Source organism: Sceloporus occidentalis, unplaced genomic scaffold (genome assembly GCF_023333645.1).
Source record: "Sceloporus occidentalis isolate IW3139 unplaced genomic scaffold, rSceOcc1.0.p SCAF_3, whole genome shotgun sequence".
Taxonomy (NCBI): domain Eukaryota; kingdom Metazoa; phylum Chordata; class Lepidosauria; order Squamata; family Phrynosomatidae; genus Sceloporus; species Sceloporus occidentalis.
In genome coordinates this window covers 221204141-221218152 of record NW_028316983.1, presented here as the reverse complement: position 1 = coordinate 221218152, position 14012 = coordinate 221204141, and the positions used below count along the sequence as shown (strand labels likewise).

The window sequence follows — 14012 nt, the reverse complement described above, 5'->3', positions numbered from 1 at the left end:
AGCTGGGGATGTTCAGCCTGGAGAAGAGAAGGTTAAGAGGTGATGTGATAGCCCTGTTTAAATACTTAAAGGGATGTCATATTGAGGAGGGAGCAAGCTTGTTTTCTGCTGCTCCAGAGAACAGGACCCGGAACAATGGATGCAAGCTCCAGGAAGAGAGATTCCACATCAACATTAGGAGGAACTTCCTGACAGTAAGGGCTGTTCAACAGTGGAACAAACTCCCTCGGAGTGTAGTGGAGTCTCCTTCCCTGGAGGTCTTTAAACAGGCTGGATAGCCATCTGTCGGAGATGCTTAGATTAGGAGTTCCTGCATGGCAGGGGGTTGGACTGGATAGCCCTTGTGGTCTCTTCCAATTCTATGATTCTATATCTTGACAAGAAAACCCCATGATAGTCTTAGGGTTTCAATAAGCTGGAAATGATTTGAAAGCAAACAACAAGAACAAGAAGAAATTAAGTCTGAACTCTGATTAGAAGCCAAAATGATTAAACTGAAACCATTATATTTTGAAGATATAATGGGATGACACGACTCACTGTAAAAGATGATAATCCTCATAAAGTGAAAGGCAGCAGGAAAAGAGGAGGACCCCATAAAAGATGGAGTGATTCCATAATGCAAGTCTGAATTTTCAAGATACAAACAGAGCATGAGATGCCTGAGCTCATGGAGGTCTCTCATCATAGGGTGGCCATAAATGGCAAATAATCATAAGCCTAGAAAAAGCATAATAACCACTAAAGTCAAATGGAAAGTATAAATGATACCTCAGGACAGTTCGATTCTTCATAGTTTTCACTCATTTTCTCAAGGGCTTTGGTCTAGAAGCAGCTGAGGTCTTTTCATATTAAAAAATTAGGTATAGAAATACTAGAGGGTATGAGTCAAACATTAGAAGAAGGGGATTGACAAGAGCTCATTTTTTCCTTTCCTCCCCAAAACATAATTTAACATTAGATATGCTTCTTAATGGCTCAAATGAAAAAAAAATCCAGAAAGGACAATAATGAGATTAAGCCAAAATACTAAAGAAACTCCAGAAAGGTACAATGAAAAAAAAAAAAACCAAGTAAAAAGTACTGGACTATTCAAAAGTAAGAATGGGTAGCCTGCTTCATTCATCTCTGTCTTAATATGACCACCTTATTCTAACTCATTGCTTTTGATCAAGACTATAAATATTCTTGAAATGTAACACTATTGTGATGTCCTGCCAGGACTGATTGAAACTTTCCCCTGCATTTTCTTTCATTTTGGTTCAGGCCATAGATTATTTTAGTGTAGAAAAGTTGTTTGTATTAGTTGTGGGAGGAGCTGTAGGATTCCCCTGCATTATTTCCAGGTTTGGTTTGCCCTTTCCCAGCATGTTGTAGCTGGAAGCTTTTAGTTTGGAGCAGTCTTTGCTGTGAGCAGGCAGAGAGCTGTCTTTTGGTGGCAAACAGGCCCAGGCAGCCGGAAAGTGCATTTCTTACACCTTAGCCATTTTAGTTACCAAGTTAGCCATTTCAGTTACCAGGTTTTAGCCAAATTAGTTACCATCAGCAAGAAAATAAAGGAGTTCAGGAGCTGAAAGACCCTGCACCAGCTCCATTGAGTGAGGAGAGCAAACCAACATCAGACCCAGAAAGATGACACCCTGAAGATTGCTGAAACTGTAAAGTATCTTTTGTCTAGAGCTGGGGAGGAGAAAACTCTTTATTTTTGTCCTTTAAATTAAATTTCCCCCCTTTTGAACTTTACATTCAGCTTCAGAGCCTTTTTGGGTAAAGAGTTTGATCTCACCAGGGTACCGGCGTTGCACACCCAAACCTGCCACCACCTTTAGTTGGGTGTGTCTTCACAACTATGAATAGTTAATTGGGAGCCTCCGAGACATGAAAATATTCAGGTGCAGAAGCTTGTATTTTGTGAAGTTTTAGAGCCATGACTAGCTGCACAAACAGTTCACCCACATGCATGTGCATACATATATGAAAACATACACATGTATATACAGCTTTTTCCATTCATCCACATGCATTCATGCATATGCACTCACAGACATGCTGCCCCAACTATTCACATACAGTATACAGCCTCCTTGTAAAAACACAGCCACGCACAGTATTTCCCTCTCTGCCCCACCTCTCTATCACTTCCCAGTCTACTCTCTAGTCCTTCTTGCTACTTTTCACCACCCCATTTTTCTCTCCACCATGCTGCTTTCCAAGTCTCCTACACTTGCACTACCTCCACAATTATCCATGTTTTCTCCCACAGAAACAAACACTATTTTTCCGGGAGAATGAGTTGCCGCTGTCTTTTGTATAGTGGGAAACTTTTGCCAGAGAAGAAAAGAAGGGGAATGGGAAGACAGTTGGTTATTTGACTTGCCATTGAGCTAGCTCTAGCCTCTCCCTTTTGACCACATTCTAATTTATGCCTTTATATCATAGAGAGAAAGAGAGAGTGGCTGTTGCCAATGCTCTCTGAATGTTTTCTTGGCTTCCTCCCTACAGCCTGGCCACTGCATCTTCTGCACATGCACATAATACGATGAATCCCATTGTGGAAGAAAGGTGGGATATAAATCTTTGAAATAAATAAATTAATAAATATTCAGTAATAAAATAAAAAATAGAGAAACAGAGACTCTAGCTGGGAGCAGGGCTATACATTAGGTGTTAGTAAGGAGGACTGGTCATCAAAAGTGGGGCTGTGAAATCAGTGTGCAATCCCCCAGCCATCTATACTGTGGGACTGTCCCTGTCAGACTGCTCTACCATTCCAATATGCCATAAACAGTAACAAATTATTTCAAATTATTTAGAATTAACACAATCCATTTTGTAAAGATCCATTATGTACCTTAAACACTTTTGCCCTTGAAATAAAGGGTCAAAATGACACTTTTCCCCATCTACCCTGGCATTCCTACTTTGGGTAGCTATGTTGATGCTGACAGAAAACAATCTTACTCCATCATCTGCTGCCTGATGTTGTTACTCTGTGACTAAAGCTAATTAATAGGTATGAAAGAGTTTATGCATTTTAATTATTCAAAGGTAGCATCAATTTGTAGTGATTATTTGTTCCCAGATACACAGCAAATCTTCCACTGTAATGGAAAATGCATGTATATTTGTGAATTGCGAAAATATTACAGTGTGTAGATTACAGTGTGCCCGTGCCATGCACGGGTGCACCATACATGGCTTCAAGCTTATGATGAAGCCATGCGGCAATTGCGAGCACATAACCCATTGTTTCCAATGGGGCATAAGCATAAGCAGAATTCCCCTTATGCGGGGGGAAATAAAACTCTTCACTAATACTGAAGATATGCAAAACATACAATTTGTTTTATACTAAGAAGCATATTTCTCTTCATTACAAAGACACAACTGGCCTGAGATGATGAATTGGCCCAAGGATGATATGAATTCCCAATTTTATTTAAAACAAGAAATCTGTGCCACTTGCAATTGTGCTAATGACCTTTTAGAGTACTTGGAGGACCGCCTCTCCCCATACAATCCGCCCCGCACTCTCAGGTCAGGTGGGAAAAAACTTTTGAGAGTTCCAAAGACGAGATACGTAGGGACTGCGCAAAGGGCTTTCTCTGCGGTGGCCCCGCAGTCTTGGAACTCTTTCCCTGATGAGCTCCGCTCGGCCCCCTCCCTGGAGTCATTTAAGAAAAACCTCAAGACTCACTTATTCTGCCAAGCCTTCCCCCACATGTCCTGACTGTCATCTTCTCCTGTGTATTGCGTGTTGTTTTATTAGATTGTTTATTGATTTTAACTGGTTTTAATTATTAGGTATGAATGATGGATTTTTAATGATGTACTCTATTATACGGTTTAATATGGGGGATTTTCGTGGTTTAATTTTTATTCTAATTCTGTTTTGTGCTGTATTGTATTTCATTATTATCTTGTAAACCGCTGTGATCGAAGGAATGGCAGTATATAAATAAAATCTCATTCATTCATTCATAGATGGCAAAATATTTTTTGGGCAGTTGGCATAACAATAAAGAGAAAGATAATTTACGGACTTCTTACAAAAGGAGGAAAACCAATTGGACAAGAATCTCTCTGGTTCAAGAATTAAGAGTAAAAATTGTGCTCCTGTCTAGAAATAAGACCACATGGAATGGGCAAATGAGAATTCTTCTTCTTTTTTCTACACAAATCACCACTGAAATGAAGAGGAAGTTCCCCAAACACACTGTGTGTGCACTTTCTGATACTTTCAATAGGTGTTGCAAAGGAAAATTTCTCAGTGAATTCATTATGACTTGCCTTTGAATCCTAATTCTAAAACACATTTAATTAAGCTCCATGTTTAAGATGTGGATGTCAAATACAGTATATATCAGTGTCTCCTTTTGTTAGAGCTCATGCTACTGAAATGAAGGTTATATCTAAGGTAGTTATACAGAAGTCTTCCAATATCTTAGTATTTTATTCTACAAATTTAAAATTAAAAACAAAATACTAACTTGGGTGCCTTGGTTATTAATGTCCACAAAATCACTCCATTCATTTGTTAATTCTTCTGAGGAGAGAACTTTCAAAACAATGCTGGGCACCAAATCTTTGGTTTTGCAATCTGGATAGCTGGAAACTTGATGATAAAGCTCATGGTGTACTGAGCTTTCAGCTGGAACATGCTTGCAGTAAACATCAAACTTTGGTGTGTCTGGAATATAATAAAAGGTCAAATAGTCTCTTTAAAGGAAGATGTTTGTACTTATGGCACAGTTCCATGTTATCTTTACACACACATGCACACGAGCCTCTAATGGAGTTTGCCTGATATATTATCAGCACACATAATTATTACAGAGCTCTTTTTCTCTATTCTACAGAGCTTCTTTTCTTGGCTTCATCCACACAAATGTACCTTCTGCTTAATTTTGAAAATTATCAATAAATTTACTGAAACAAAGAGTATAAGAGGAGAAAGCAAACTGTTTTATTCATAGACTTAAAACATTATTCTGTAGCAGTATAAATGTCATACCTTTGAAGTTTTCTTTGATAAGCATTGAGACAGGACACCTGTTGTGGATAATTATGCGAGGACTAGGATCTTCTGACAAAGTTAAGTATGTCACTCCAAGATGTTCCTGATAAGTCAGTGCTATAGCTCTAAAGTGAACAAGATTGTAATATTATATGCATCTTTACACAGGTTTCATTTGCTATTACAAACTCCATACCAACCTAATAATGTTTTAAAATAATAACTTTGGGAAATTTTTCAGTCTCTCTCTCTCTCTCTCTCAAATAGGATCTCATGAATAACTGCCACCTTTAAAAATGTGACAGTGTGTCCACCATTGATAATTTTACAAAGGAAAGGAAGAGAAGCAAGCGATCAGACATCATATGAGAAAAATAACCATGTGCACAAATGCACAAGAATGTATATATTAAGTGGTTGCCTCAGCTTTCATAGATCTGTGCAGGATGAGTTTTAGCTATTTATTGCTGAAAAAAGTTTGCAGGATTAAAGTGTGTGTAGGAATGAATAAATGAGGGCCATGAAACTATTTAACATACACAGTATTAGATTATCTCTAGAAAGCATTTGGCATAAAGACAGTGTATAACATGGATAGAATCAGTATGGAAATGTTAAACCTGGGATGAAGCTTTGAAGGGACAATATTGTAAATGAACTACTCTCATTAAGTATGTACTGTATAAAATAGCACTATATGCAGTGAAAGATAAAAATTTACATAGGAAATTAACTTGCATGCTCAATAGAATTATACAGCACCTAGCACATTGCTGGCACAAAAAAAAAAAAAAGAAAAAAAAAAAAAGTAGAATAGCAACAGTCCACCAATGAGCCCAAAAAAGTGACAGACAGAAACTGCATATCAAGCAGCACACCCTCTAACAGGATTATCTTCAATCAACACTCCCACAGATGTGAGTATATTTCTGTTTGCAGAGAATTTTTACTTTCCTGTTTATACTGAGTGCATTAAAGTGATTTGTCTAGAATATATAAAGATAATAAAATAATATGATAAAATATATCAGTTTGGAGGAAGGAATATTTTCTCAAAATTTTACTACTTTCCCCTTCTCTTGTTTAACTGTTAGGATCACAGTATTGCATCAACATCTTTTTCTTCAAGACCTATACAGGAATCTCTTTGAGCCCAGCCACATTGTTCATAAATCATCCAGAAGTGTCACTGCTGAGTGATTGAAATGATATAAAGCATTCCCTCCTTCAATACTCAGAGTTTGAAACAGGTTGTCTTTAAAGCATCTCCCACACAGCTCACAACAAGGGCAATACCATATGGTTGGTTCAGAGCTGAGAGAGCTTTATATAGCTCCTTATTTATATCTGCATTCAGCAGTAAGAACAAAATTAATTTTGGGGCCAGGAAATGGAAAGCAAGTTCTCTACTCAACAATGGAATTTTTACTGCATAAAGTGGCTCATTTTCAAAGAGAGAAATGCAATCTTGCTTATAAGGCAAACTTTCAAACTTGGAAAGTTTTCCCTTCTATTCCCAAGATCATTGAGCTTCCCGACTTACATTTTTCTCCCATTCTTTTTATGTCCTCTCTTTTTCACATTTTAGATAATTAACAAGTTAGAGGTTTCGCTAACAGTTGAATTGGACAGACATGCAGAAAAACAGATTATGAAAATATAATTGTTCACAAAGTAACTGAGTTTATGAAAATCTCAAGCTATTTGGATGGAGAACAAAATAAATTTTCTTATCATTTTATACCTGCCACATAAAGAATGAAAAGCATAATTGTGGAAGATGTGCTTTTTTAATATGAAACAAATGCAAACATTAAGAATGACATTCCTTCATGTCTGAAAACAGATTTTTTGTGTGTTTGTGCAATGTGGAATTTGGTTATAAAAATCTCATGAACAACAAAGAATCCTGTCGCACATTAAAGATGAAGAAATTTTAGTTAGTATAATTTCTTTTGTAAGACAGAGCATGAACCATTCCCTTATCTAGTGCTGAATTTGTAACTAATTATCTTCTAGGCCAATTGCAGTTGGCTCAAACCAAAAGCCATAATAGTGTTTGTTCTAGATGCTCAGGTTCTGTCTGGATTGAATTACCAAAGGGAGAGCCATCAGTAAGATCTCCAATTGCTGCTGTCGTTTGTACATGGCATACTGAAAGAGCAGTCAAAACCCACTTATTTTAAAATTGCAGAGGAGCATAGAGGATATTATTATTTATTACTAAAATCATAGAATCGTAGAATCGTAGAGTTGGAAGAGACCACAAGGGCCTTCCAGTCCAACCCCCTGCCATGCAGGAAATCTCAATCAAAGCATCCCCGACAGATGGCCATCCAGCCTCTGCTTAAAGACCTCCAAATAAGGAGACTCCACTACACTCCGAGGGAGTTTGTTCCACTGTTGAACAGCCCTTACTGTCAGGAAGTTCCTCCTAATGTTAAGGTGGAATCTCTTTTCCTGTAGTTTGCATCCATTGTTCCGGATTCTGTTCTCTGGAGCAGCGGAAAACAAGCTTGCTCCCTCCTCAATATGACATCCCTTCAAATATTTAAACAAAGCTATCATATCACCTCTTAACCTTCTTTTCTCCAGGCTAAACATTCCCAGCTCCCTAAGCCGTTCCTCATAGGACATGGTTTCCAGACCCTTCATCATTTTAGTCGCCCTCCTTTGGACACGCTCCAGTTTCTCAATGTCCTTTTTGACTTGTGGTGCCCAGAACTGGACACAATATTCCAGGTGGGGCCTGACCAGAGCAGAATAGAGTGGCACTATTACTTCCCTTGATCTAGACACTATACTTTTATTGATGCAGCCTAAAATTGCATTGGCCTTTTTAGCTCCCGCATCACAATGGACGTTATCAGACAAGGGAAATTGGAAGTATAATCCAATGGCAATCCAAATGCAATCATGGGATTTAACGTTATTGCGTGATAGACTACCACACACAATTTTGGGCAATGGGAAGTCAGTTCGAATGCAATTCGAATTCACGTAAATTTGCTGAACTAGCGAATTCACGTGAATGCGTTCTGGCCCCACTTTCTTTTCATTCGAAATTAAGAGAAATTCCTCCCGTGTGATAAACTCCACAGTTGACTCATGTTCAACTTGTGATCTACTGCTACTACTATATCCCACCCTTCTCCCAAGGCTTACAATATTTAAAAAAACTGTAACATCTGTCTCTTGGGGAATACAGGAGGAAAAACTGTTGTTTCTCAGGAATGATGGGCTAATCTCTCCCTTGTGCCTTCTGGCTTACATGATTTACATTCACTGTCTTGTAGGCGGTTACAGTGAATATATGGATGAAAAATATATGGGATTGAAATTACCTGGCCATCCAGATGTTGGACTTCAACTCACAGCAGCTGTAGCTAGCATAACCAATGGTGAGGAAGACTGAAATGGTGAGGAAGACTGAAACCTGATGTCGAGCATCTGGAGGACTACAGGTTTGTTTAGTGTGCCTTTAAGTTATTTCCAACTTATGGCAACCCTAAGGGGTCATATCATGGGGTTTTCTCAGCATGATTTGTTCAGAGATGGTTTGTTCTTGCCTTCCTTTGAGGTAGAGAAATTGTGATTTGTCCAAGGTCATCCAGTGGATTTCTGTGGCTGAGTGTGGATTTGAATCAGTCAGAGGCAATGGAAAGCCCCTTCTGAACAAATCTTGTTTGTGACACTGAAGGCTTTCATGGCTGGCATCCATAGTTTTTTGTGTGTTTTTCAGGTTATGTGGCCATGTTCTAGAAGAACCCACAAAAAATTATAAATCTTGTTTGGCTAACTCTTTATGTTTTTAACTGGTTTTAACTAATTCCATACCTTTTTAAAAATGTTTGTATGTTATGTCTGTTTATCTAAGATGTTTTTAAATGTTGTAAGCCACTTTGAATCTTGAACTGGGTAAAAAGTGGAATATAAATAAATATAATTGTGAGTCATACACATTCTCAGCCCCAGAGAAACCCATGATAGGTTTGCCTTAGGATCACTGTAAGTTGGAAACTACTTGAAGGCACACAACAATAGTAACAATAATAATAGAAAAAAATAAATCATGTGCACCTCATGAAGAGGCGATGCAATCAGAACAACTGGATTTGTTGCACGCAGGTAGAACATCCATACTTTTATTAAAGAGCCTAGAACATCAAACATTAACACACATTCTACATACCTGGTGGAGAATCCATGTTCATCTCTAACACAGATAGGTATGGCTATGCTCTGCCTTGGGAATTCCTGCTTAATGATAGCTGGTGGGCTCCAGCATGGAACGGTGGTAGGATCATTTGTGCCAGGTTTGAAGCTTAGCAACATGTACTTTTGAAGTGGGAGCACATCAGAAACAGACTGGCTAATGTCATGCATCAAGTCCCAGAAAAGAATGGAACTTGCTTTGGCAGTATCTGACTCCATGGCTGAGCAGATGCTGAATGTACTACTGTCTGGAACGTGTAAGAACTGGAAAGAAAATAAGGAAGAGAGTACAAGCTGTCATTTGCCTGAACTTCTTAATGTATTCTAATCATAAGGTTAAATTCCTGAAGAATTCATTGAGAAGTAGGCATAATTCAGAGTATGTTAATCATATTTAAAATCTTCTAAAACTACATCATAGCCACAGCTACTTAATATGCCAGATCAAAGGAGAACAGAGAGATACCCATGGATATCTCATCAGCTGCCTCTGCACAGCTGAAAAACATCCAGTTTTCCACTACTTTAACTGCTTATGGCTCAGTGTAATGGAATTCTGGGATTTGTAGTTTTGTAGGATATTAGAGCTCTGGTGCCACAACAAATTACAGGATACTATAGCACTAAGCCATGGCAGATAAAGTGGTGTCAAACAGGATTGTTTCTGCAGTGCGGATGCAGCTTTCTTCAATAAAAATTAAAAATAGATTTAAAATATATTCAGGTACAAACTTTACATTCCTTTGAGGGAAATGTATAAAGCTGCAGTTTTACATTAAAATTATAGTGTATCTGTGCATACTTACCTAAAGGGTTTTTTTTAGTTGTTGTTGTTGCTAGAATGAAGGAATAGATGGCAACCCTACAGATTTTAAGTTGAGGTGCTGTAAACAATTTCAGCCTGCAAGCAGATGTACCTCTTCTATGTGAGAACTTGGTAAAAATTCTTAGAACTGTTTCAACAGCTATTATATATTATGCTGCCTCTGTTTCAGCAGCAGCCTTCAGCTTCTGAACAGATGGGGACCAGGCAGAACTAATTCCATAAAGTATTGAGATCTTCTACTATGCAGAGATCATACGTTAATTACCAGAGTTGACTGTACTGTGACATCTATGTTTTCAATTAAAATAACCTAAAGTGGGTGACTTTTATTAACTCCTGATCCATTGTTTTTCTTTCAATGAGAAGTTTAGACTTTATATAAATATGACTTTCTACCCATTGTAGAAATTAAACAAAAACACTGTTAATATTTTACCTCCTCTGTTAGCTGGGACTTCATAACTGATAGCTGTGGTTTATAATAGATTTGATATGGAGTATTATTGACAATGATACTCTTGTCCTCAATCTGCAGGATCTGAATACCACGCTGAACAATGGAAGAAATGCAGAACTGACACAACTGCAAGATAAAGCAGTAATAGAATATTATAAACAAACATATTTTTTCCAACATAGCAAGCATATAAATCCTCCCCCCTCCCTGGAAATAACATAGCAAGAATGCATGTGCATTAGTTTAAGTACTTTAGAGGGGAAAAAACCTCTGCTTGCAACTACCTTTTAATAAAGCCTATTCATCCGACAGCTCTTTCTTTTTCAAAATAGCTTGAAGCTTAGTCTTCAGGACCAGCCTCTACTTAGCTGCACCAATAGAAGCGCATCATCTTCCTTCATAACTACTCTTTTGTCTCAAAGTAAGTAGGAAAATGATTTACACTGGTTCAGGTTCCCATGGATAGAAATATGGTAGGCATTATTCTTATTTGTAACTGAAACTATTTTGTGCAGCAGAAAATAAGTGTAGCAAGAACTAGGTATTGGGGGAGTTGGCAGTATAGGCTTTAATAAGGCACAAAAATTATTTCCTAAAACAGGTAGATGAGAAAAAGATATAATTAAAATGATTGCTGCCAGCTTTCAGCCTTCATGACCTTATATCAACAGGATTTTATTGGGAGCAACCACTTGACTACTTCATCTGCGGCCAAGGAGTATACATGCATCAAGAAACATGTAGCCAGTATGGATCCAGTTGTTCTGCTGCAGATATGATAAACTCCAGCACTCCTTTTGCATCATGGCTGCAGGAGATAACTGACACTGAGAAAGCACTAGTTTCCTCACCACATTTTGTACTGACTTTTATAATTATGTAATTCTGGTTCAGTTCGCAGTGCCAATGTCTCTTCAAAGTCTCAAGGAGACTGTCTCTTACTATCCCTAGTATACCATACAGAGTTATACAGAGGTTTGAGTTATACTGATCTCCTCAGTTATATAGGGTCTATCTGCCCCTGGCAATCCCAGAGAAAGACAATCATTCTCTTTCCTCTTTCACTCTTTCCTGCACAGTGTGTTTTTGCAGTTGATAAGATTCAGAAGAGAGCACAGGGCTGAGGATCTTGTGCTACCACTGGGGTATGAATGAAGGATACTTTTCCTTCTTGATATGGCTCCATGCATTATTTTGTGTGCCTATCAACAATGCAGAGGACATGAAAGATCTGATCTCTGCCTAGAAGCAGGGGAATTCAGATCTCCTGGCAGTAGCATAGGTAGGGGTCACCAGTGGAATAATCCTTCTAAACATGTTACTGACACTAGTGACTTTGATGTACCCCCTTCATATGCTACAGCCACACTACTGCTTCTGGAGCATGAGGCTAAATTGCAGCTGCACCATGCATGGCCACACAAAATAACCTATGATGCCAGATAGATTGGGAAGAAGTGTCTCCTTGACAACAACTCTTTGACTCCTTGTCTGTTAGGAAAATAACTTATTATAAATCCTGGATAGATTGACTCATTCTCTCTCCAGAAGTTTTCAATGCAGAAGAGGAATTCTGATGATGGATAAAGCAGGAATTATATTTTGTCAATTTCCCTGATATCCTGCATCCCCCAGAAAATCTGCTCAGAGGGGTGAGATCACTACCCTTGCTAAATCTTGTTGCAATGAAACTGTTAAAGTACTGTACTGCAATTTGAAGTGATTTCTGTGGCACACCTAGGCACAGCAACAATAGTGACTCTTACCATATCTATGTGGGGGCTGAGTCCCATTTCTGGAATAAATCCTCTGTGTCAGTGGTAAGAACCTGACATACTAAAACCCTGTGAAATTCATGGGGTCACCATAAGTTGACAGGTGACTTGAAGGCATGTATACAGACACATATATTGGAGTTTGGAAGCAGCGTGTTTATGTGAATTTACATCACTTAGCAGATCATCCCAAATGACTGTTTTCTTGTGGATACAGTATATTTCATCAGACAATCTTTTACATATACTTATTCTTGAATGACATAAATATTTCTGAATTTGATACTGGATATGTACAAACAGATTTCATTCTAGTATTTAAATGGAATTAATCTCAAATATTTCTTACTTTCTGATGTCCTGGAAAAGCTCCAAGTCTTATTTCAGCTTCAACAAATCCTTCTTCATCCAAAGTCACCACCTCCTCATTGTCACCATCCTTCCATTTTGGTGATGTCATGTTGTGGACCAGCTTGATTGCTACTGATTTGTGTACAGTGTTAGTGTTTGCCCAGTATATTCCTATTTGGAAAGCCTCCTGCAACAAAAACATTTTTATCACACTCAGCACATCCTTATAGTTAAATTTTATGTTATTTTCATTCTCTTTATTTTGTATAACATCAATCAATATTATCTAATGTGCATGCTGAATCATGACTATTTGTGAAATTTTATGGTCCTTGGATGAAGTAAATAATGCACCGCAGCCTATACTTGCCATGGGAGGTTCTGTAATATTGTGATAAAGAAATAGTTGGGACCCTTACTGTCCATGGTGAAGTGTAGACTTCATGAACAGTCAACTGCTGTCTGATGTTGCTCTCCCTGTAAAGGGTTACAGATGAGAAGGGCCTATTTGACATTGGAAACTGTTGTGTGTGAATGGATAGAGAACCTTATGCCACTGCCCAAGTGCGTGTATGTAGGTGTGCTGTTGTTAACTGCCCTGACATTGACCCTGACTCATAGTGCTCTTCTGGATGAGACATCTCCAAACCCCACTATCCTCGACTGCTCTGCTTAGGTCCTGTAAATTCAGAACTGTGACCTTCATGATTGAGTCTATCCATCTGGCGTGTGCCTTTCCTCCTCTTCTACTACTGTCTACCTTTCCTAGCATTATTGTCTTTTCTAATGAGTCATCCCTTCTCATGATGTATCCAAAGTACAACAGCATCAATTTGATCATCTTGGCTTCCAGGGAGAGTTCAAGTTTGATCTATTCCAAGGACTCATTTGATTGTCGTTTTGGCCATCCACAGTATCCTCAGCACTCTTCTCCAGTACCACATCTCAAATGAATTTATTTTCTTCCTGTCTACTTTCTTCACTCCCCAGCTCTTATATCTGTACATGGTGATAAGGAATACAATGGATTGGATGATTCTAACTTGAGTGCTCAGTTGTATAGCTTTACTTTTTAGGATCTTGTCTAGATCTTTCATAGTTACCCTTCCCATTCCGAGTCTTCTTTGTATTTCTTGACTGCAATCTTCGTTCTGATCAATGTTCATATGTATGTACTAGGACTAAAATTCCTTTCATTTCTTGTACACCCAACATAGCACCCCCCAAAAAAAGAAAGAAAGAAAGAAAGAAAGAAAGAAAGAGAAAAAAAAGAAAAAGGATGGATCCAGAAACAAAAGGTTAAATCTCTCGAAGGACAGATAGCAATATTTCAAATCATGGGGATGGGCAAGTTTAATTAACAGAGCTTAG

The 14012-nt window shown here is 38.2% G+C and overlaps 1 protein-coding gene across 3 annotated transcripts in view; it reads right to left on the bottom strand.

Moving 5' to 3' along the window:
- Window positions 1–14012, bottom strand: part of VPS13B (vacuolar protein sorting 13 homolog B) — a 472964-nt gene that overhangs the window by 29984 nt on the left and 428968 nt on the right. For all 3 annotated transcript variants that reach the window (XM_089517705.1, XM_089517703.1, XM_089517704.1), the window contains exons 50-54: window positions 12640–12828; window positions 10495–10641; window positions 9210–9496; window positions 5015–5142; window positions 4491–4690 (exon numbers count right to left, since the gene is read on the bottom strand). In XM_089517705.1, coding sequence (XP_089373831.1) covers window positions 4491–4690; window positions 5015–5142; window positions 9210–9496; window positions 10495–10641; window positions 12640–12828 — 951 coding nt within the window. The remainder of the gene's footprint in view (window positions 1–4490; window positions 4691–5014; window positions 5143–9209; window positions 9497–10494; window positions 10642–12639; window positions 12829–14012) is intronic.